We start from the raw sequence: 25,399 nt of genomic DNA, 5'->3' as shown, positions 1-25,399 counted from the left end.
TTTGGTTACCAAGTCTGCCCGAAGAAGACAAAAGCTTCAAAGCTTACTCGAAGACCTGTTTTACACTTAGAATATTTTGTAATATGTTTTATGATTATGTATCACTCATTAGGGTTTCTAGAAGGAATGACAGTTGTCAGGAGGCAGGCTTATAAATAGAATGATCTAGGGCACGCCTCCTAACACTCAAGATGTACAACACACAACGTACACTCAAAATAACCTGAAATATTCCTTACATTGAGTGTGACGGTTGATTTTGTACGGACAAACATTCCTTACATAAACCCTAATCGATTTGCATTTGTATGAATCTTTCTATAAATGGAAATCTTTTGAGTTAATGTTTGTGTGTGTTACCTTAGCATTTATTGTGCAATAGATAGTGTGTTAGTGATTCCACCATTAACATACTATTGCTCTTACCTTATATAGTAGGTCGTTAACCTTCTTGTCAACACTTTAATAGTGTGAGTTACGACATATCTGTGAGTGATATATCCTATTCAGAAAGGGACCGACAGAAACCATGTGTAATCATGACCTCATCAAAACGCCTATACCACTGCCTTGGTGATTGTTTGAGACCATATAATGATCTTTTCAGAAGACAAACCTTTTCCTCATTACCTTTCTCAACATAACCCAACGACTGTGTCATAAATCTTTTCATCCAAGTATCCATGGAGAAAAGATGTTTTAACATCTAATTGCTCAAGTTCTAAATCAAATGCAGCAACAATTGACAAAATTACCCTTATAAATGTATGCTTTACGACTAGTGAAAAATCTCATTGTAATCTACCCCATCTCTGAATGAATCCCTTAGCCACTAATATAGCTTTAAACCTTGGACCCTCTTCTCCTAGCATACCCTCCTTGATCTTATAGATCCATTTACATGACACCAGCTTCTGATCCTCCAGCTTATCTACCAAATCCCAAGTCTCATTCTTTATTAATCAGGCCATCTCTTCATCCATTGCTCTGCGCCATTTCTTTTTATCTCTAGAGCAAATTGCTTCATTGAATGATAAAGGTTCATTAACACTTTCCTCTTTTGCAGCAACAAATGCCAATGCAGAAATATCATCTCCAATTCTATATCTTATAGGTTTGATTATATTCCTTCTTGTTCTATCTCTTGCCAGATTATAACTAGATGTTTCACCATAACTTTCTAATTCTACCCCTACAGATAACCGAGTACCTTGTTCTTCATCATTCACAATCTCCACCTCAATCTCCATTTTCTTTGTAACAGAAATTGGGTCATGCTTGTTATTAGAACCAGAACCAATAACATCCTTATACAACAAGTTTTCATTGAACTCCACACTTCTACTTAAACACTTTGGGGCTGCCATCATTAATTCTCCATAGTCTATACCCTTTAACACCTTGAGGATATCCCAAAAGAATACACTTGACGGCCCTTGCATCCAATTTGTCTTGACTTATGTGTGCATAAGCCATAGACCCCACAACCCTTACATGACTACAATCTGGTTTCTCACCAGTCCATATCTCCATAGGAGTTTTCATTTTCAAAACTCTTGATGGAGATCTATTGATCAAGTAAGCTACCGTGGTAACAATTTCTCCCCAAAAACTTCTAGGCATCCCTGCATTAATTCTCATGCATCTTAGCCTTTCTAGAAGTGTTCTGTTCATTCTTTCTGCTAGTCCATTTTGTTGAGGAGTACCTGGTACTGTCAAATGCCTTCCTATACCATTCTCCTTACAAAACTGATCAAACTCTCTATTACAAAACTCTAGTCCATTATTTGTTCTTAACCTCTTGATTTTCCTATATGTTTGATTTTCAACCACGGTTTTCCACTCCTAAAACCTTTGAAAAGCATCATTCTTCTGCTTAATGACGAATACCCAAACCCTTCTAAAAAAATCATCTATAACCGACAAGAAATATCTTGCACCTCCTAGAGTTTCTACCTTGGCAGGTCCCCACAAATCTGAATACACATAATCTAGAATACCTCTAGTCACATGTCTACCCACACAAAACTGAACTCTTCTCTTCTTTCCCAATACACAAGTCTCACAAAATCCAATATCATTAACTATGAATTCTCCAACTATCTGTTGTTTCCTAAGTTCTATCAACCCTTGTTCACTCAAATGCCCAAATCTCTTGTGCCACAACAATAAACTATCCCTTTTAGAACTTTCAACATATGCAACAATGCAATTAGCAGCACTACCTTCTAAGACATATGTGTTATTGCTTCTCCTAACACCAGATAATACTAACAATGATCCCTTTATCACCTTGGCTTTTCTGTCTTTAAGACTAACATGGAAACCATTCTTTTCTAAAGACCCTAATGACAATAAACTTCTCTTCAAAGTAGGAATATACCTTACATCATGAATTTCTACTTCACTTCCATTCTTTAACTTGAAAAGAACTGTACCAGTACCAAGAATCTTACAAGGTCTATCATCTCCAGGCCTTACTTCACCAAGATCTTCACTCTTAAATTCTTTAAAGTATGACTTGACTTGTGTCATGTGAAAAGAACAGCCTGAGTCCAATATCCAGTCTTCTTAACCTCACCATTTGAAACATTCATAACATCAGAATCTCATATCCATCAGATGCATCATCTTTTGGATTATGAGGTTTTGATCAACAATCGGCTTCAAACCCTTTCTTCTTTTTCAACAGTTCTGGACAACCCATTTTCAAGTGTTTATCAGAATTACACACAAAACACTTCCTTTTCACCTTTGATTTTGATCTTGAAACATTTTTGGACTTTGAATAACTCCTTTGATCAGATCTACCCCTTACCAGTAACCCTTCTCCACCTTCCTCTTAAGGATCAGTTCTCTTTTTCAATTCTTTTGAATTAAGGGCTACTAACACCTCTTCCATAGTTAGTGTCTCCCTTGCATACATCAATCTATCCACAAAGTGATCATAAGAAGAAGGAAGAGATGTTAGAAATATAACCACTTGATCTTCTTCATCCAATTCCACCTCTATATTTTCAAGATCAAGATCCAATTTAATTAATTCATCTGTGTGTTCTTCAATTGACTTTACTGGACTCATTTGAAAGGTGTAAAGCCTCTTCTTCAGATATAAAAGATTTGCCAAGGACTTAGTCATGTATAATGACTCAAGTTTTGACCAAACTCCTGCCACCATGAGTTCTTTAGAGACTTCTCGGAGAACACGACCTCCAAGGCTCAATATAATCGCACTATGAGCCTTCTCCAGAATATCCTTCCTTTCATTGTCGTTCAACCCGTCCGGCATGTTTGGCTCCCCTAACAGGGCATTAGAGATGCCCTGATGAATAAGAAGAGCCCTCATCTTCACCCTCTAGAGGGAGAAATCGTTCCGACCATCAAATTTCTTTAACTCGAATTTTGTTAACACCATACCGATTATGAACTTCGTCTTATTCACCAATTGAACACCCCAAATCCTTCAATCGAGCCCTAACCAGGCTCTGATACCAATTGTTGTAGTAATACACCAAGAATTGGACCAATCTAATAACAAAATCAAAGATTTATTACTGCGGAATGATTGATTATATGATTACAGAAGAAACGAAATCGATTACAAAGAAAATTGGAAAAACATAACGAAACCCTAATCTCTAACAACTATATATTGATCCCCAATTTCTTCGTTAACTAGTTGTTAACAAAATCTCCGAAGTTTCATTATTAGCCCCTGAAGATTTATTAACTTGTCACTTAGAGTTTATAACTAATAAACCCGTTTACATCTTTCAGGAAATTACCAAACAGTCCCTGTACTGCATATCAGTTCAATGACTAAACTAGATTACTAACTAATTGACTTTAACATCCTACATCTTCTTATAATCCTTACCCAGACTCCCGATCAAAATGGGCTTTGAGGGTTGTTGCGAAAGAAATCAAGAGAGGGAAAATATCACACCCGGTCTTAGGGGTCTAAGCATATGACCAACAATTAATACCGATATTTTTTATAAATTCCTCAAAATTTAGTTATGCACAGAAATTTGATTTACTAAATATTACTTTACATAGATATGGATTTAAATACCCTTAAAAGTTTACAAAACATTTTGTTTCAAAAACATAATTTGCATCATATAAGTCTACAAAATGAAAGAGTCATTAAATAACATCTAACTATCCATCTTCGTCCATATTCTTTCTTTGCCTAATTTTGTTGATTACCTTAAAACAATTTTGAAAATGCGTAACACATTGCTGATGAATAACACTCTATGAGACAAAAAATAGCGCATCTAAAGAGACAACATTCCAGTTTAACCGGTCTAGTTTTTAAGACCTTGCTTACACGAGGAGCCTACCTTTAAATGAGGCATGAGGGTTTACCTATAAGTGTGAGGGGGTGGTTTGCACAGTCAATCAACTCATAAGATAGTGTCACTTCAAAACAATTCAAAACTATTCAATTTAAGATTAAGAGAGGGGTGGTGCACCCAAGTACCCACTCAACAATTAAGTAATATGATAATGTCACTTCAAGTCAACCAAAACCATCCCAAATTTGTTTCAATGAGTTCGCCTGAGTACATATACTCGCTCCCATCTACCTGCTACATTACACGAGCAAACCACGATGGTGCACCCGGGGTAAGGATGAGCATATGGTACCGAAACGAGTATTTTGGTAATGTTACCGGTACCGGAATCAGTATTTACCGAATTTTTACATACGGTACCATGCCAAACCGAACATTTTAAATAATGACACCAAGTTTTAAAAAAAATCAGAATTGAAATTTTCAAGATCGACAAAATTTAGTACCCAGCTCTCCCTAGTACTCAACTATTCGCCCCATCATAGAGTGAGTTCATTTCATTTCATAAAACCCCTCAAAAGAAAAGAAAAAGCTTAAACCCTTTTGTTTTGTTTCTTGTACCTGAGAAAAGCAGCCGAAGAAGAGATCAAGATCAATCGATGATGGCATTGAGAGGGTTACAGCAGGCTCGAAATCTCTATCAAACATTGGACATTCACAAACCATCTTATTATTATCTGTCAGTAATCTAATTAACATATCAACTTCTTTCTGGGTTTCCTATATTTAGGTCAACAATATTATATTTATACTTTCTTTCAGGTTTCGAAACCTCACAACCTATTCCAATCTTGCAGCACCACCACACCGAAATTATTATCTTTTAGGTAATATCATTTTATAATTTTGCTTTTATTTCTTCCAAGTAATTACTAATATCATGATGGTTTTGCTAATTGTCAATTGCTATCACTTTAATTAGCTAATAATCATGCCCTTAGCCGAATTAACTCTCATTGCTTCTACAACGGCCCGAATTCGCATCCTTTCACCCAATGTGGTAATAAGATACTTCCTACTGCAGCCGTAACAACCACTCATAAGAAATATTTTACTGTAAGTTACTAAGATTTTAGTGTGATAATATGTTATTGTATTGACCACAACCGTTTTTTGTGTACAGGTTGCTGAGTTATCAATCTTTGCAAACGGGTCACGAAGTTTTTCTACGCAAGTAAAAGCCCCTGCTCAGGCACGAAAAATGGTATGGCCTCTTTTTTCATTTGACTTGCTCAACTTCAGAGCGATATGATTAATCGTTTTTCTTATTGTTGTTGTGTTTATAATTATTGAAGCTGTATTGAAGTTAGGGTATCAAATCTTCTATGAAAGTTGTCACTGATAGTTTAAAGTTTCGTATAAATCTCTCAACTGCATAATAACATATCTGTTTAACGTTATATCCCTTCTATAGAAATAGTTAACCTTTATCTGGCACATGCAACATCAATCTGTTATTGGTTTCTGATACTTCATTTGGAATGTGTTGTGTTCAAATACAACATCAACTGCAATAGTTCGTATTAATCAAATAGAGATGATATGTTTCACATCCCATTCTTTATATTATATAGAAAATTCCGATAGAAACACTTAATTTACTTTCGCGTCCCATTCTTTAAATTAGAGGTATGGTTTAGAGAAGTTAAACTTCTTCTCTATTTGTAGACACAAAAGCAAAACTCTATAAATTATTGTGAGTGTATGAAAAAGAAAAAAATAATAAAAATAAGCTTATGTGAGTATGAAAAAGATATAGATAGAGAATGGGATGTGAGAGACTTTTAAAAATTAAACAGCTTTTAGAGAAAAATGTGTTTTTTGGTTGAATTATATAGATAGAGATAGAGAATGGCATGTGAATGCTTTCTACTATACTTATTGTGATTTCGCTTTAATTAATGTCTCAGCTGCCAACACATCTGCATGTTAAGATTTTTTATTTTTTCTTTCAGTTATTTTACGTTTTTTTTTCAATTTCTGATGAGGAAGATGCCAAGAGTTTTGGGCATATGATTTAAAACTTCAGAAACTGCTTTTTTTGTATGGTCAAAGGATGTTATATGGATTAAAAGTGCACAACTTAAACCTTTTATTATTGTTATATATACCATTTCTGGATGTGCAGTATACTAAGTGTGAATCTGAATTATAAAACCAAACCAACTAACACTGTTATTGGTATGCTATTTGCCTATTTTATATGCGCAGGGTGCTTTGAAAGTTTCCATGGTTAGTCCTGGAATCATATATGAGCCATACGGTCCTCGTGAGCCCATCTCTTTTTTGCGAAGGTTAGATTTGAATTCTTTGAAACCTTATACATTTATGTGTTTGCCAAGAAGGTTTCTTAAACAGCTTACATGAATAGAAACTATGATAAATATACTAGCAGACTAGTGCCATATGTGACTGCTTGATTTTCTATTGAACTCTGAAGTCTGAATAATAAATGTTAAAACTACTTTGGATTGACGAACTTTGTGGTATTATCTGTAGGTGGTTTACAAGAAATGGATGGAGAAGAACAAAAGATGATATCTTTCTAGAGGTTACATCTTTCACTCTTGTTACCAAGTTCATGGGAGCTTACATGCTGCATGTCTCTTTAGGTTCTAGTTTACCTTTTTTGGTTGTTGACTAGACACTTTGCTTTGACTTTATGCAGCTAAAAAATGCCTATGCTATTGCCAAATTGCGAAAATCTGGCTACTCAAAAACGAAATTTTACGCTGAGGCTGTTAACTTATATAAAGAGGTACACTTCTTATTGTAAATCACTGTGAAAGTTAGTCACTTTAGGATGTGTTTTAAAAGGGTGTTTTATTCATTAACTCTTTCTAATAGGATTAAATGACTAATATACCCCTTCGTATGAACTTAACTGCAATAACTAACGCTCATCTAATTTAGGGACCATAGGTGTTACACTTTCAAACTAGTAGGGACTATAGATGTAATTTCTGAAAGCTAGGGACCAAACTTGAAATACGGACATACAACTGGGACCATCCGTGTAATTGACTCCTTTTAAAAAATTGTTTGGAAACCGAACTGTCAATTTCAAGCATCCTGCTTGTACAGTGGATACACTGTTGGTTATTTTTTGGGATTGTATCGTCATCTAATGATGTTTTTTACAGATAAACACATTAATGGCTAATGGTGACAAAACATCCTTGCGGAAAATGGTTACTGAGCAAATGTACTCTGTATGTTATATCCATTCGTTTTCATGTATGGGAATCTGATGGAATGTATTGTGTTTTTTATGCTCTTTATGTATTTTTCTGAAACACAGGCACTTAAAAGTGAAATTAAACTAAGAGAATCTAGATGGAGTAATGTTTACTGGGAACTAATAGAACCAGTCATTAAGATCCGAACTCTACGCGCTCGAATGGCAAGTATTATTTGTTTTGCATATTTTACTTACAGAAACAAATGTACACAAAACCAATATTATTTTAAAATTTTTCATTGTTTTTTTCCTCTCTATTTTAGATTGGTGTTGATAAAGATGACCTGAGTAAAGTATTCATACAGCTCACGCTTGAGTTTCTCTCTAAACAGGTACATTGATTACATCTTAAAAGTCATATATGTGACATTAATGTTTTAGTTAAGCAGCATTTGAACTTCAGTTTATGTGAATAATTTAACATATATTACTAATTACATTGTATCACTTGATACAGAAGTTTGAAGCCTATGATTCAAAAGGGGCTGTAGTTGCTGGAAACAAAGATAAGGAGGTATTAGATTGGTGCAATTTGTATTTCTTTATTTATTATAATATATATACTGACAGTTTGTTTATTAGGCTCTCGTTCGTGATATATGGGTTTTTGAAAAGTCTCAGTTTCACCCTGGTGCTTATTGGCGTCTTTGTGGCAGAATTCCCGTAAAAGCAGGTGATCCTTAGTTAACCTCTAAATCAATCGCCGTCGAACATGTGACCTTTTGAGTTTCAGAATTTTTGTACGAGTTACAATCGTTTACATGAATGGATCTTTAAGATCCAAAATGTAGGTTAAACCATCTTCTGACAGTTAATAAAGATACATTTTTTAATGCCAAAAGCTTGGATCACAGTTCCTGATCCTAACTACGTGAAATTATGTGTTTCTGTTTATTACTTGTTAACTTAAGTAGGTATTATTTTGATTTTTGGCAACGGGTTATAGAAATAATAGTATTGTGACTTTATAAACGACCTGACTTTATAAACGCGCACAACCTGCTAACACAATAGGCTGATTATGGAGCGTTTAAGCCCATGGTATGAGGACAAAATCTAACACTTCAGGTACATTTACATGCTTTTCTTTTGCTTCTAAGAAACAAAAGCAAATGATGCAAAGTCTATAGTTAGTTTACTTGTCCTTCAAGCGAAGCAAAAGTAGAGTGTTTTAGAAGAAACCCTTATTCATTCTTGTACATCTTTAAAACAAGGGAGTCATCAAAGTGAAAGCAACCTTTAACTCGCATGAGTCATGTCAGGAATAACCTTAACCTCAAGTACAAAGATATCTGTTTAGGACAGTAACATGAAAACTACATTGACCCGCCTTGTTTTGTCCCTCAACAATGTTATTCTGCAGACAATCTTAAAAATCCCAAAACAGAACATCTTTCTAAAACACCATGGTTTCGGGCTGTCTTGTGTGCAACAACTTGTACTTGTACCGGTACCTCAATACGAACAGAAGATGTCCTTTTTGTTATCTTGTGACTGCTAGTCATTTGGTATACGAGTATTTGGTACAACTGTTCAAAGCCCATGCTACGAAGACCGTTGTGTTAGGTGAGTCTAGTCCACGTACAATCCTGGTTTTAGAAGATAATCATGACCGTTATGGGCCCGCGGTTCAAGCCAAGGTGCATGATGTGGCTAAAGCGTTAGGTTCGTTTTCGTCTTGTCAGGAAGGTGAAAATGGGATGGGGGAGGTGGCTAAACCGAAAAAGGCGAAGAAGACGGTGAGTATTAACCACGAAGTCGAGTACATTGAGGATTATTCGAGCAACAAGAAGAAAAAGAGGAAGATGATGGAGCAATGGCCTTCAATGAAGATTGAAGAGGATGAGATAAAGCCATTGAAGTCTATTCTAAAAGTGGGTTCTATGCAAAAATGATGGGAAAATGGTGAATGGCTCTTGGAAAATAGGGCTGGGAATGGAATCGGAATTGAAACTGGAATTGTATCATCGATAATTATAATAAATTATAGTCTTATTTAAGTTGCAGTTTTCTAAGAATACCTGAGAAGTTTGATTTGATTACGTTTTGGTATTTACCGAGCTAACAAGGCAAAGTACTAGATATGAAAACGATAATGAGCATATAAATTTCTAGGGTAATCAGGTCGAGTCATAACTCAGTTAACATCAAACTTGGCTCGTTTAGTTGAAGAAAGTTTAAACTTGAAATCATTCGCTTAATTAGAAAAAGAATGAGATTTTTAATTTGACTCGTTTCAAACTTTATATTTACGGCTGGAGTTAATCTTACTGAGTTTTTCAAATTCGTTATATGAATTAGTTATTTTTATAATCCTTTGAATCAATATTTATATGTTTTTTGCCTTTTTTGATCATAATTATATAATAAGAAGACGCTGTTGGATGTATAGCTAGTATTGATATGTGTAATAGATTGTTTGTCTTCCTGCTCTAATCAAGTCGGACATCTAAAACTCAAGGTTGAATTCATTTAAAAAAGAGCTTCAGTTTGTATTTAAGTTTGTCTAAGCTTATTAGGTAGGATGGATGTTAGAGGCTAACATTCATTAATCTTCAAAGCAACCCTACTGTATCGGGTTCCTCAATCGGTTCTTGTACCTGGGTCTTCAAACAAGAATCAAGTGTTGTTTGTATTGTGATTGATTGGAACAAATTGTTGGCACCACTAGTAAATATATTCATGAATCTCTACAATTTTTAAAAAAAATATGAGGTTGCAATCCCTTATTGGTCTATATATATCATTCTCTATAATCTTTATAATAAACTATTACTAATATTTACCATACAAATGAATCCATCTTTTCGTCTCAAAATTCGAAAAGCTAATTTGATGAGAAATGCTGTTTTATTAGATAAGAAAAGTAATTCCTTCCGAATAGCATCTTTTACTTTTATGTGAAATAAATTAAATTTTACACTTGTTATCACATCACTTCATGTGATATTATAGGGCTATAAGCGATGAAATTAGGAAGAAAAAAAAAGTTAGTATATATTTATTTAGGTCACTCCAAATTAATTAATTAAAATTAGTAAACGGAGCAAAACGCACAACTTTTATTAAACTTGTTAACTTAAAATAGTCCAAATAGGTTAGCGTTATCCTTGACCATTGTTTCTCTCCATCACATACTTGTTATCGTGGGCACTACCAGAACTCCACCACCAATGCCGCTCACCGCTGCCTCCATTATCCACAATCGCCATCACCATCATTGGCGCCTTCACCACCGCCACCCAACAAAGCCTTGTCCCCACCTCTGGGTCAATCACCCCTACCGGCACCACTAGCCACCATAAACAAATATATACGATGCACGTTTTACTCCGAATTAAAGTAAGACGTGAACAGTATCAACATTTAATGCTAATATCAACCATACTATTAGGTTATAAACACCCCTACAATAGAGGTGCACAAACCCGGTATTTTCAGGAACCCGGGTATGGCCAACAAAAGTCAAAACCGGGTCCGGGTAGGAACCGGTTCCGGGTATAGTCTGGTATTTGACCGGTTTCACCGGGTTTTTTTTTCGAGTTTCAGGTAGATTCGGGTCGGGTTTTGACGGGGTATTGGTGGAACCGGTTCCACCGAGTCGGTTCCGGGTACACTTCCAGTGATCCAACACCTACTTATACTAACGCATTCAACACCTATTTATACCAACACATGAAAAGAAAATTGGTAAAACTATTAGGTTTCATAGCCTTTTTTAACAGATCCAATCGGTCCATAGGATTCTAACGATCATGTTAACCCGGTGTGAACGAGCAAGCTGGGTTGGGTGCAAACCAAGAATGGTCAAAATGAGTAGCGACCAAGTGTGGCTTAAACCCGGGTATGGGTGTTTACCCGGATTTTTTTCATATCTACTCATACCATCATAATGCCCACACAAGGGTTTATTTGACCTCATCAGACCTCATGTGTTTTCTTAGGGTATTTTGGAACCTTCATGTGTTAGACAGTTTATTTTAGCTAGTAATTTTATACTCTCTATTCTAATGGTATCTAAATGTAATATCTATTCCTATATATAGGTCTTCCTATAATTGGTTTGTCAGTTCATGCATTCTCCCATTGTAAATCATTGGTTGTTGTCAAACGGATCTTACGATATCTTCAAGGTACCTCTCACTATGGTCTTTTTATTCGCCAGAACTCCGACTCTACTCTTCATGCTTTTACTGATGTAAACTGGCACACGACCTTGCAAGCTTACTCTGATGCTAACCGGGCCGGCTGTCCAGATGACCGTCGGTCCACGGGGGATTTGCTATCTACCTAGGTTCTAATCTCATTTCGTGGAATGCTTGCTGACACTGTTGCAGAAATAACTTGGCTTCAAGCTCTCCTAAATGAACTCGGTGTTCTCTCCAAAGTCTCACCCACACTTTGGTTTGATAATCTAGGTGCAACATATCTCTCTGTCAATCATGTATTTCATGCCCGCACTAAACATGTTGAAGTCGATTATCACTTTAATCGTGAACAAGTTGCTCAAAGGAAATTGGTAGTTCGGTTTATCTCCACACATGATCAGACTGCAGATGTTTTTACCAAACCTCTACCATCGCAAAGGTTTCTGCTGTTAAGGTCCAAGTTGCATGTCGTTCCCCGCCCTCAACTTGCGGGGGGATGTTAGACAGTATATTTTAGCTACTAATTTTATATTCACTGTTCCTAATGGTATCTAAGTGTAATATCTATTCCTATATATAGGTCTTCCTGTAATTGGTTTTATTTGATAATATCAAATTATTATTCTGTGTTAATATCATGGCACACATGTCATGGCCTAAAGATTGGTAACATGTATATAACCAAACATGTTAGGTTGATAAGCATGCATTCCCTTTCAACAAATCTCATCAGGACACTCCATGCTACACCTTTGTCAAATGCACATTACTTGCATGACGTCACCCTAAGCCATAAAGGGTTCAAATTACTCCACAATAACTTGTTTCTTACATCAAAGATTTAAATGTCAGCCGCAACTGAGTCAACAGGCTAAAAGAAAACCAAGATGACACAATTGAGCGAGACCGTTAATCCATCTCCCAACCATATGTCATAATAAAATGTAAACATGTGAAGCTTTTATGCTTACGCTAAACATGTAATACGTTTGAAAGGCTTAGAACAGAAAATAGTTTAATAATTCTGATTTTAAAATAAAAAAGGCGATACATCGCCCTCAAAACATTTCCAACATGAAAATTTACAAAGCATGGAGAGAAGAAAACAACACAGAATAGTAATCAAGAACCGTATTTACGTAACACCCAAAAAAATATATGTGTGTGTACACAATTTATTGTTTCACTCCCCTTAATCCTATTATATTATATACTCATTTTATAAACATGGGAGCTTCATGAACAACTTACTTATATATTCCCCGGCTGATCAGTTTGAGAAGAAGCAGCCAGCCGCTGCAATGGCTTTAGGGCCACCGTTAGTTGCGCAAAAGAAGGCCTTAGGTTCGGGTCCCTGTGAGTAAAACAGAAAGCAAACATAGTAAAACAAAGCCCATAAAATTCACACATTTAGGAGTGGTAATACAGACAGGTTGGGTAACAAGTCAGAAGAGGCCTAGTAAGCGCCAACACACATTGCTTTTTTCATTTTTAACTTAATTTATAACTCTAATTAAAAGGAAATAAGAAGAGGACATACGTTTGCCAGCACTCCCAGATTATCCGTCCGACCAATGGGTCAACATCTTTGGGGATGTCCAAGCGGCGATTTTGGAAGCCAACAGCACCCACAACCTGCATCGGGTTCATTCCACTCCAAGGCAATCTTAAGGTTGCAAGTTCCCATAGTATAACACCAAAGCTATAAACATCACACCTGTAAGCATGTGAATAAATAAATAAATATGTTCTTTGCATTCCTTAATAAAAAAAACCCAAAGCTACCATTTTTGGTAACAACAATGTTATGTTTGCCTATTGATACTTTACAAAAGTTTAACACTGATCTAAAATCAAATATTCTATCAACTTTTACAATATAAAAGTGTGTTTTAGTTCATAAAAGTAATCAAACTTACTTTTCATTTGAATTTTCATTCCGTAGAACTTCAGGTGCCATCCACTCGGGCTATGACATCAAAGATTAGTTAAGAAAGAAGTCTTATGAAAGCAAATCAAAATTAACTAAAACACAATAAACATATTTAAGCTTCTCACCGTTCCTGCTGTTGACTTGGATGATAAAAATGTGTTATGCTTCAAGCGTGACAACCCAAAATCGCATACCTGCAGCATTTAAACTCTTGTTTTTATTAAAACGAACAAAACAGAGAAGAATATAGATACATATGCATCTTACAAATATCCTAACAAAGTATATCCATCATCTAGTAATTTTGAACATTATTGTCAAAAATCAGACATGTTTAAAAAGACTGATTATTATTATTAATGCAAGAAATCAAGCTAAAAAAACAAATATGAACCATCTAAAAACAGAGCTAGCCAACACTTTAGTTTTTGCAAAAATAATAATAATAATAATAATAATAATAATAATAATAATAATAATAATAAATAAAAAATACTAACTTTTAGAGTGAGAGGGTTTGGTATGAAAAGGAGAACATGTTACCTTGACGTTCCAATCTTCGTCAACCAACAAATTTGGTGACTTCAAGTCGCGGTGAACTATTGTTGGAATGCTTGTATGCAAGCAATTCATCCCTTTTGCCTACAAAAGGGAGCCAGTGAAACAGGGAGATGGCACAAAGATAAATAAGTTAAACTGTATATGTACACTTCTTACCACATCAAGAGCCATTTTGATTCTACGCTTTTCATCAATTTGGCATTGTGGGCGATGAATAATCCGGTATAAGCTTCCTCTGAAACGAAAAGGTTGTTTGTTATAAACTATGTTAGCATAAATGCATTATACACACACACGTGTCCATATTCCATAAATGCATTATAAACTGTAAATCACACCACCAGCATATCCAAGAAGATTGTCTCTTAAGTCATTCACTTTCAATTTCGCAGTTTGAAAAATAGTGATTCTATCATTCCAAATTGTCAATCATAGGCTTTGCCAAAGTCATTTAAAAGTAAAGATTTTATTCAATGTAAGATCTGGAGTATAATATTTATTAAGAGCATGTTTGGGATTGAGTTTGAAAAGTGTTTATTCTCTTATTGGCTTTTTCAAAAAGCCACTTTGAAAAGCCAGGATTTGGGGCTTTTAAAAAACTGCTTTTTAACCCTTTCAAAAAGCTAAAATAAAAGGAATTTTTTAGATTGCCAAACACCATTTAACTTATTGGCTTTTTGAAAAAGCAGTAAGACAATAAGGTGTTTTCAAACTCAATCCCATACATGCTCTAAGTAACATTCCAGAATAATATATATTAACATTCCAGAAAAGACATGCATATTTTCTCAAAAAACAATATAAAAAACTCATAAATAAACCCACCTGGGCAAAAACTCGGTGATGATTGAGAGGTTCGGAGGACGAGTAACAGCACCCATAAAAAGCACAACGTTCGGATGACGTAATCTCTGCATTATGCGCACCTGTGATGAAAGTACACACGCTTAAAACAAAACTTTGTCCAATAATATGTGATACTCAAAACAAACGTATACTCCATTAAGCCCTGTTAGGTAATAGTTTCCAAAAGATTAAATAAAACAAAGCTACACATTTCCTTAGTAAGCAGCTTACATACTAGACAGATGGAAACAAGTATTTTGAAGCACTTGTAGTTTTGACACAAATTGTAACAAGTGCAAATAGACTATATTGTTTCTTTTCCATATTCAATATGATATGGCATGAGCTCAATCATACAGCCCATAATTTAATAACAGTGAACTTTACAAGTCAATCCCTACATGCTCATTTCATAATTTACTTATTGAGGCACTTTACTTACTTCTCTCCTGAACTCTGCTAAAGCAGCGCCTGAAAAATCTTGATCAAGAAACTTCTTCACTGCCACTTCCTGTTTATAGAAACATCAATTAATTAGGCAACAAGTCTCTAAAAGTCACTTCCACAAATTCATTTTTAGCAACAAGATAACAGAAACTTACTGTCCCATTCCAATCAGCATGATAAACCTCACCATATGAACCTGCATACAGAAATTAATGTGAATTATAAGAAAACAGAAACTAAAACTCAGAAGAAAACAATCTAATATAAAACATTGCCATACTGATTTATAATGTTACCTAGTCCAATCCTTTCACCAATAACCAAATCTTCCCATGGAATTTCACAATCTCCAACATCATCTATTACAGGATCAATCTGAGGCGGAACTGACAAGGATGAGCTTTCAGGTAAAGTCAACTTTTGGTTGTTTGAATATTCTGAGGTCTTTTTAACATCTTGCCCACTGATTGCATGCACCTTTTCATGATCTAACCTCTTATTCCTGGGAAATGCATTGTTATTATTACTTACCACTTCTAAAGACAATCTATAGTTTTTCCACTCGGTCCATGCAGCTTCAGACTCAGCTGCATTTGAAGAAACACTCTCATTTCTTTCATTAACATTATCACCAGACTTCAAACCAGAACTGGTGGAAGCTGGCATGGTAAAATCATTAGTTGCACGCTTGTATTCACCATGCTCATTTTTCCTGGGTGTCTCGTTAACAGGATGACGGTTCTTCCACATTAACGGTGTAGGAGGTCGACCTGAGACTTGATTATTTTTTGTTCTCCCGTTTTTGTTTTCAGCAGAATTGTTATTCTGCATCAAAGCCTTACCGGATCCTTTAATCTGGAATGGATTAAGCTCTGTGAAAAGGTTTTTATTATCCTCCACGCTGTTCTGAGTGTCATTATTATTATATGGGACTACATTAACGTTCATTCTTAAGCCACCACCAACTGCATTTGGCCCACGGCCTCCTTTATATAGAGAACTGCCAATTGCTGATGAGAGAATATGATCCAACTGATTAGAAGGCGACACTCGTTTCCCTACTGCTGGAGACACACCGACACTAGTGTCACTTGTGTTTGTAAATGATATCAAAGGTTCTTCATTGACACCGTTTTGCACCTCAATGTTTTGACCATTTCTAATGTTTGATGGAAGCCCAAAATCTTCATATGAATCAAAACCTGAAAGTTTGCTGGATTTTGGAATGTATGGTTTCAAAGAAGAATCTTTAGAGGCGTTGAATATATCTGCAGGTATAAGTGTTCCAGGGGCTGCCATTAGATCAACCAGAAATTCCCTGAAAGTAAGAAGAAACTTTATTTAAAAGCAGGAAAGGTGTATCATAACATTTAGGCATAGTTATTGTGTGGTAAAAACATGAGCAGCAATTCATTCAGAATGCGTCGAATTTTAATATTGTCAGAAAATGTTAAGTTGGAATGGGTGTGTGACCATTTTAAGTGATGTATCATTCAGACATATATGATAACATGGAAACCAAAAGTAAAACAAAACAGCAAGTAAAAAGATTAAAAGATGTATGAGAACAGTTGAAGATGATATAAACACAATCATATTGTAGAGGAAATATAACAAAACTTCAAGAAAATTGTTTTACAACAGTCTAGCACATATAAGTTGAGTCACCGGGAGTTTCAGTGCAAGAAATAAAAGTTCTATCATGGACCACTAACTAAGTGCTGACTGTTATGGCATCAATTTGAAGATAAAGTTCGACCTAAAAGTACAATTCAGAAAATATAAACTAGTGAGAGCGAAAATGAAAGACCACATTTTACCTTTCATCATCCAACTTGATAATGTTGACTGCATCATCCTCGACGCCAGTATAGTGACTACCCTTGACAAGCCTACAGGTTACTCCAACACTTTCAGCCAGTACCTTCAATTTATTGCAATAAAAAGATAAGATAAATGTCAATGCTACCCCCATGCCAATAAAGATTAAGAAAAAGTTGACTGCAGAAAGTCAAAAGTGCTAGCACCTGTAAACTAGGGTAAATAGTACTACGTTACTACTAGTATAGTCTATCTGGTCTATTGTAAGGTGCTGTGAGGTTAAAAGCCCCTTGCTTAGGGGCTTATGATTCAAACTCTCTTTCATTCATCAACACAGGTTCTTTTCACACTTTCTAGTTAGTTTATACCAAATAAAAGGCAAGAAACTCCGTGATATCGGGCTGCAACTTCCAGTTAATTGAGAAATATTGTACTAGACTACTAGCTTTGAATGCAGCAGTTGAAATCTGGCATGCTATAGCTTGACCGATAGTGTAGCCAGAAATGGTTAAAAAAAACTAAAGTGATTTAGTATCAACATTAGCTGGATCTTAACACTTGATTCTTAAATTCACAAATAATCTTATTTGAGTGTTTTATATTGCGTAAAGATCCTGCCTCTGCACCATAGCTGCACAGTTATATAGCTATATAGTTGTGTGTGTATATAATATAGCTTAATTTGATTAATAGGAAGTGAAGCTTTTAATCAAACAATGACAATGGACATATCCTTAAAGGGATTCACAACTTTCAGTTGGGACAGAAAACTTCTTCCTTAAAAGCTAATCAGAACCTGAAAACTTCATATCAGATGTAAAAATACAGTCCAGTCATTTGAAAAGGTGCAAAAGAATACTAAAAACCAAAAATCAAGTAACTCAAAAAGTCAAATGGCTATGGCTCCACGACATAAAATAAGCAACCTATATGTAAGCAACTGAAACCAAATAATGGCAGGAACACTGAAAAGAATGAAAACGACGGGTCACCTTGAAAAGCAAAGCACGATGGCGCAGGAGGCCAACTCTTAATGATCCAATAGGGTATATGCTGGTATGAATAGAAGTCCTTAACTCCGTGCTTCTTTCCATCCATCTTGCCAATATGATATTCGCATCTTGCACAGGCCCACCCATGTGTTCTGTAACAAGTTCAGCAAGCCTCTGGACTTTAAGATTGAGCTCAGCAGGAGGGCAGTCTAATGCAATACAGTGCGCTATCTGCAAGAGCTCTTCCAAGGCAGGATCAATTGTCCTGTTAACTAGGATGACTTCAAAACCTGAGGTGCCAGGGTCGGTTTCAAGGTCTGAGAATGATGGCATTTTGCCTGCGTCTGTTGGATGGCCATATACGTCATAGAAACCATCGACTACTTTCTCTTCATAATCAAGGAGACCATAATCCTGGTCAACAGAAAAACACAAGTCAAAAAATGTAAGAAATTTACAGATGAATCATATAAATATGTTAAACTCAATAACAGAACATAGTTGTATGTTTGTCAGAGTGTAACTCTTGATCACAAAACTTTATAATAATGTAATTTAATTTATTATATAAAACAACCAGAGCTATAAATGAGCTTCTGGTTGTGTATAATAATAATAATAATAATGGAAATAAGGTGTTAGTAGTTAGTTAGTTAGTTCAATTAAATAAGCTGACCGTATAAGCAATCATAATAAAAGCAAGCTCACCCAATACTGGCGGGAGAGCTTATCAGCGGCGGCATCATCAGCAGCTGCTCTATGAGGAGGAGGAGGAGTATTAGCAGCAGAAGCAGAAGAGTGTTGGCCTAAGGTCAAGAGGTGGTGATCGATGTGAGGAGAATGAGGATGAGGTGTGGAGTCAGAATTGGAGACGCTTAAAGCTAGGGCAAGCTGGACCTGGTACTCCTCTTCAGACGAGTAGTAGTCTGCCGATTGACGAGGAGGAGGAGATGGTGACTGAACGGCGGCCGTTGACGAAGTGCGTTGATCGGCGGTTGAACAAGATGATGATGATGAATTAGGGTTAGGGTTAGGGTTAGGGTTAGGATCGTGATTGGTTCCGATGTGAAGCTTCTTGAATATGTTCTTCATTCCTTTCTTCTTCGTCTCCATCTCTAATCTCTATGTCTGTCAGTCGGTCGTCTTTCCTTTCCTTAACACTCTCTTTCTTGCTTTTCTTTCCTCTTACTATTATAATAATACCGACCGAGTGGGGAAGACTCTTCTACGCGTTTAACAACATCGCACTAACCAAACCATATATTACGTAATTAAAAGCAACGTAATTCTTTGCAATATATGACATGGTCTTCAAATGAATCCAATCAATGCTCATCACTCGGAAACACATGGAAAATTAGCCGGTCAACCCCGACATATATTGGCTCAATCCTTCAATGAGGATGGCCGTTAGAAAATCATGAGTATGAGAAGATCCAAGGCATTCAAACACCGCCTTTTTGATGAGGGGATAAATCAAACTTCACTTCTAAACTCTGGACGATTCCACTAAATAAGGGGCATGTTGGGATTTAGGGGTGGGGGGGGGGTCCTTATTAGAGAATCTGCTAATATCAAAATCTAGAAGTGAAGTGCGTAGACGATCCATCGCACGCCCATAATCAGAGTTCAACCCATCAATACCACATCCCCGAATAATGTGGTTCTGCAACCTCCATTATTGTGCTCTCGAAGCCACAAAAGCATACGTAGATACATCCACGGCCGAACATTAACCCAAACCCCTAAAACGGGTCGGAAGTGATGCTAACCTTCATTGGACTTGTATGGGGATCTTAAACATGTTACTAAAGCACCACTAACGACATATCTTAAACAGTCGGCTCTGATACTAATCTGTTACACCCCAACCTAAGGCAGAAATGTCGGGGCATGAGCTGATTGATCACTGCTCTCAAGGTACTATCATGCAACATTAAATGTGACAATATCTAATAAATTTAATTAAATATTCAATTAAATTCAAGTAAAAAAAGTACATAATTTAGAAATAAAGCAAACAAAATAATTTAAACTAAACTAGTCTTGATTTATTCTTGATAATTTCTTCTAACTTAAATTCTTCACTAATAAGTCTTCACCAAATCTTGCAACTAGTTCAAGTATAAAATAGAAAGTTTGTTAACAACACATGTTGAGTGAGTAAAACACTAGAATGTGACACTACAATAATAATATATAAGAGAGAACGCAAACTGTTTCTGTGAGATAAACAATTAAGCCATAGCGTATAAACAAATCACACAAATATAAAGATAGGGCTAAACCGTTGTCATGCGTCGGGCATTGGTTACCAAAGATGGGTTGTCGGTGGAACCATTGTCATGCGTCGGACGCCGACCACTACGACGGTCGTATGATCATACTATTAATGATGGACCTCTCCGAAATGTATTCAAATAAAGCAAGTAAGCAAATAGCAAGTTAGGTATAAACTGATACGCACACAAGGATAAACAGTTGTGGTTTTGAATACTACATAATAGATAAATACTGTAAATACGCATATGTCCCCAAAAGGTTTAAAATAAGTAAAAAGGGGAACGAATACTCACCTGATTAGATGAATGAAGTACAAATGATAATGATGGGATAGTAAACATTTAAACCATTCGGTATGCACCGACAAGGATTTCCTAGTTAGATATAATACAATATAAATTAATTATAAAAGATATAACACACTTTAATGAATTAGAGATTCGATGTGATTTGAGTTATGTTCGGGATTGAGATGTTATTGATTGAACGAACAATTTATATTATTATTCTTATTGCGAAAATTAATATTATGGTTAATCTTTTATTATTAACAAAAATCACTTTTATACTAAATAAAATAAGGGGAAAGTGAATACGGTGCTGTTAGCCATATAAGCTTAGACACAAAACCCATCAAAACTACGTAGTTTTGATATATAAAAAAAATCTAAATCCTATTTCCTTTCAAAAATAAAAAGGAAATATGTTCACTTGTTTTCAAATTTGCTGCGTTGCTCTTTCTTACATATAATCGTCTTCTTTTCTTCACTATGCTTCAAACAAAACTAATAAGTTGCAGGCTTGCAAACCAAACTAAATGGGATGTTAAACAAGTTGAATCACAATTTGTTGTATACAATTTAGTACCAAGTTGGAGCTGAGCCGCTGATTTGATTTAAGATTCGCAATTCGGTATCGAGACGACGCCGATATGATTCCAGTTTCGAATAAAAATTCTTTTTTTAAAAGGCAGTTTTTAAATACATGGTCCAGTTTCTCAAGTAAATTTCACTTGGCAATTTCATCTTTCTGAACGAATAAATATAAATGATACAAATCTTAAATCATGTTATAAAACAAATAATTTATAAAACAAATATATTCGAAAAACAGAGGTTTTTTGGCCGTCATGTGATGATTCGAAGAAAGTGTTGGGTTTATTCCCTGGAGAGATTAGCAGGCCTGCGATGGGAGTTAAACTCCTGGGGGGGAGCGGTTAGTCGGGATGCAGGGTTTATTCGGTCTTTGGCAACTAAAAGAGCTTTGAGGGTGGTTGAACTTATGAAACGCCTGCCGGACCTGAGGGACCCCCAAAGTGAGCTCCTTTTGTTACGCTCGTGCATGGGGGTTGCTAAGTTAGTGTTTGGGCTCCGGACCTGTCAACCTGAACATGTCAAAGAGGTTGTGTCCATCTTTGATGCGGGCCTGTTGGGGGGCAATTGAAGATATTGTTGCGTGTGGAGGACTGCATTTTGGGGACCTCCAGTGGAGGTTGGCTTCCTTCCCTATGCGTTGCGGAGGCGTAGGAATTTTCTCGGCTGAGGATGTCTACGCATATGCATTTGTGGCTTCCAGGTCTCAGTCGTGGAAATTGCAGGACCACGTCCTGCGAAACGCTGGTGTTACGGGGGTAGATCCTGACTACTCTTTTGCACTTGGTAATATTGGAACAACTCTCCTGAACCTTGATATAGGCGGTTTTACTGATAAGGAGACCGCCCCCAAGAAACCTCAACAAACCTTGGCGAGTGCTCTTTATGGTAAACACGTACATGATTTGGAGGAGCGATTCGATATGACCCTGAGACAAAAGACAGTTTTAGCTTGTCTCAAGGGGGCTCATGCCCAGGATTTTTTGACTGTTGTGCCCATTGAAGGTCTTGGGCAACGGATGTCGGCAGTTGAATATAGAGTCATCCTTAAATACCGGCTTATGATTCCCCTTTTCCCTCCAGATGAATTATGCCCCATTTGTAAAAAAGCTTGTTTGGATAGATTCGGTGAGCATGCCCTCCACTGTAAGGAATTTCCGGGATTCAAGTATCGTCATGACTGGGTTAGAGATGTGTTATGGGATGTGCTTAGACGTGCCGGGATCTCAGCCAAGAAAAAGGCACCTGTTAACTTTTTGACTGATCCGCGTGAGGGAAGATCTACCCTGCGTCTTGCGGATGTTCTTGTGTTTGGCTGGGCAGGGGGTAAGCATGCCTGTGTTGACCTCACTGGGGTGTCCCCGTTGGTGGGGCTGAGAGACAGTGGCTTCGTACCGGGACAGGCGGTTTTGAGAGCGGAATCTAGGAAGGTTGCTAAGCATGAGACATCGTGTTTGGAGAATCAGCACGTGTTCATTCCATTTGCCTTCGACACTTTTGGATCCCTAGCTCCCGAGGCGGTTCGCTTCTTGGAGCGGGTGCAGAAGGTGGTCCACAGTGACTCGCAGAGCCCGAGGAACCAAGGATTTATATTTAGTAGAATAGGCTTTGCGATTCAAAAGGGGATAGCGGCGCAGCTTGTTGCTCGCTTACCCATTATCCAGATGTAGTTCGGTTTGTGTTATATATAAAAGGATCAATATTTTCTCTTAATATATATATATATTAGTTTCACTTCAAAAAAAAATTATTTTGTAATCCATAGATGTGCAGGAAGATAAAGAACACGTCAACAAACACAAAATTGGGAAAACAAATATATTTTATTCCTTTTATTTTTGGAAAGAAATAAGACTTTGAGATGTTTTTTTATCAAAACTACGTAATTCTAGTGTGTTTTGCGTCCAAGCTTAATCGGCTAACAGCACCGTATTCACTTTCCCCATAAAATAAACATATAATCAAATATATAGATAATTAGTTTAAATGAATAAGTATAATTTAGAATTTAACCAATGTTTAAAGTTAATTATAATATGTAATAATAAGATAATATTTACGTAGATAGCTAGAACATGTATTTTATATATAACAAGATTTTTACCCAGCGTATTGCGCTGGGCAGGTTGGTAAACTCGGACAGTGGTAAATCTAAACGTTGCAGGTCCCAAACGTTGAGCAGGTACATCGACACGAATTTGGTCGGTTTCGGTGACGTTCGTTAATGACTGTAATTAAAACCAAATATAAAAAAAACATTATAAAACTTGAGTTGAACCGACGGGGTGACGTCGGTTGGTAAAATCGAGCGTTGGTAAAACCGACCGTTGTCGATCTCGAACTTAAACAAAAAAAAAGAAAAACATTTTGACGTTCGGTCAGTTACGTTACGTTCGTTACGACCGTTGTAGATCCCGAAACTAAGACAAAAAAATAGAACGACAAATTTTATTTTATTTTTGAAATTCAGTCGGATACCATTACGTCGTTACGATTACTAAACTAAAAAACAAAAAAAAAATTTGTGGATCAGTTTGGTGCCGCCAAGTGTTGCGGCACCAAACTTATTCTTTATATTATATAATAATAATATTAAATAACTATTATACAAGCGTCTAAATAAATAATTTTCATAAAATATATATTTTAGAATCTTTAACAAAAATCGATTTATTACAAATGGTAAATATATAACATGTTTATTAATATTATTTATTACACATTTTATTTAATAACAAATATATATACATATATAGTTTATAAAGTTGTTAAATGACAAGAAACGTTGATAGTGAAGTGTCGGGTTTAATTAAATAATGTTTATTTATTAAGTATTGATTATCATTGATTATATATAAAAAAAATATGATTATAACAAAATAAAACCCAAAACTAGGCATAATGGGACTCGAACCCGGGTGGTGGCCGGCTCACAAAGATTTACACACACACCCTAGCCAACTGAGCTAGGATGCCAGTTGGTTAAAGTATGAAAACAAATATGTAAATACATAAGCTGATAACCCCCAATTTGATTATAAACCCTAGATTCTACAATTGATAAAACTGTTTTTTGTTTGCTTAATCAATGTTAGTGTTAATGATACTGGATTAAAAACAAACATACTGCATGTTTCAATTACCTCAAACCATGACGAATTGGTGATGAATGATGAATGGACACCTATAGCCCAAAAGAACGATCGGGACTGATGATTGTAGTTGGTATAATGAAATTCAACTTAGGGTTCTGATTAGCGATGAGTGTAGGATTGTATATACATGTTTAATTTCATTATTATGAACTGTAATCGTATAATATATATTTTGATATTCACTGTTTCGTTATTATGTCAATACGAATCAATTTGATCGAGTTTTCCAAATTAATGATGTCGGTATGACCGCTAAATGTTAGGCCCATTTTGTGTTTAGTCTTTTGTATTTAATTATGCTTAATCGATAATGTAAGTTAGCTAGTCGGATTATGTTTGTTTTTATATTTGGGCCCGAGGCCTTGTAATATGGAGCCCATTTGGCCGTGAATAATACAAAATGATGCATGAGCACACACACTATAAATAGTGTGTGTATCTCATGCATACACAACCTTTTGCCAATTTGTCTAACCTTATCCTTATTTAAACTCTCTCTTTCTCTCTTCCTCTCCTCACTCTCATGGCAATAACTATACCAAACAAGATCCAAGATCTCGATTACTCACTAGTGATTTCCGCTAGCTAGTGTTGAGATTGATCCAAGTAGACTAATGTTGTGTTGTGTTATCCGTCCATAGGACCTACAAGTGGTATCAGAGCTTTCGGGTCAACTTTTGTGGTTTTTGGATCAAACTTTTCTACGATTAGGTAACTTCACCGGAGGAGGAGAAGG

General features: G+C 36.0%; 2 protein-coding genes across 2 annotated transcripts; one reads left to right on the top strand and one right to left on the bottom strand.

Moving 5' to 3' along the window:
- The first annotated feature begins 4,966 nt into the window (after positions 1-4,966).
- Positions 4,967-8,494, top strand: LOC143598932 (uncharacterized). Its single transcript, XM_077077020.1, has 12 exons — positions 4,967-5,047; positions 5,095-5,191; positions 5,287-5,420; positions 5,488-5,568; positions 6,576-6,658; positions 6,864-6,915; positions 7,033-7,122; positions 7,508-7,576; positions 7,666-7,767; positions 7,869-7,937; positions 8,063-8,119; positions 8,188-8,494. Exons 1-12 carry the CDS (start codon positions 4,967-4,969, stop codon positions 8,287-8,289), a joined length of 1,017 nt encoding a protein of 338 aa, XP_076933135.1. The 3' UTR covers positions 8,290-8,494.
- Positions 8,495-12,872: 4,378 nt separating this feature from the next.
- LOC143599543 (serine/threonine-protein kinase EDR1-like) lies at positions 12,873-19,466 on the bottom strand. Its single transcript, XM_077077469.1, has 13 exons — positions 19,062-19,466; positions 18,354-18,767; positions 17,361-17,464; positions 15,837-16,858; positions 15,696-15,736; positions 15,536-15,604; positions 15,073-15,173; positions 14,404-14,482; positions 14,230-14,328; positions 13,812-13,880; positions 13,673-13,722; positions 13,294-13,470; positions 12,873-13,107 (listed from the first exon to the last, which is right to left on the bottom strand). Exons 1-13 carry the CDS (start codon positions 19,464-19,466, stop codon positions 13,005-13,007), a joined length of 2,733 nt encoding a protein of 910 aa, XP_076933584.1. The 3' UTR covers positions 12,873-13,004.
- Between the last annotated feature and the right edge of the window lie 5,933 nt (positions 19,467-25,399).

This window comes from Bidens hawaiensis, unplaced genomic scaffold (assembly GCF_021521415.1).
Source record: "Bidens hawaiensis isolate Kalapana, Puna unplaced genomic scaffold, B.hawaiensis_p1.1 tig00001920_1, whole genome shotgun sequence".
NCBI lineage: Eukaryota > Viridiplantae > Streptophyta > Magnoliopsida > Asterales > Asteraceae > Bidens > Bidens hawaiensis.
Note: the sequence above shows the minus strand (reverse complement) of the source record. Positions and strands in the feature narration are given on the sequence as shown.

Excerpts from the sequence above, each read along its gene's own strand:
- LOC143599543 (XM_077077469.1), bottom strand. The coding sequence starts at position 19,466 with ATGGAGACGAAGAAGAAAGGAATGAAGAACATATTCAAGAAGCTTCAC. Across the intron at positions 14,329-14,403 it reads TCAAAATGGCTCTTGATGTG|GCAAAAGGGATGAATTGCTT; the intron begins GTAAGAAGTGTA and ends TCCCTTTTGTAG. Across the intron at positions 13,108-13,293 it reads ATCTGGGAGTGCTGGCAAAC|GGACCCGAACCTAAGGCCTT; the intron begins GTATGTCCTCTT and ends TTTTACTCACAG.
- LOC143598932 (XM_077077020.1), top strand. The coding sequence starts at position 4,967 with ATGGCATTGAGAGGGTTACAGCAGGCTCGAAATCTCTATCAAACATTG. Across the intron at positions 5,192-5,286 it reads CCGAAATTATTATCTTTTAG|CTAATAATCATGCCCTTAGC; the intron begins GTAATATCATTT and ends CACTTTAATTAG. Across the intron at positions 6,659-6,863 it reads CCCATCTCTTTTTTGCGAAG|GTGGTTTACAAGAAATGGAT; the intron begins GTTAGATTTGAA and ends TATTATCTGTAG.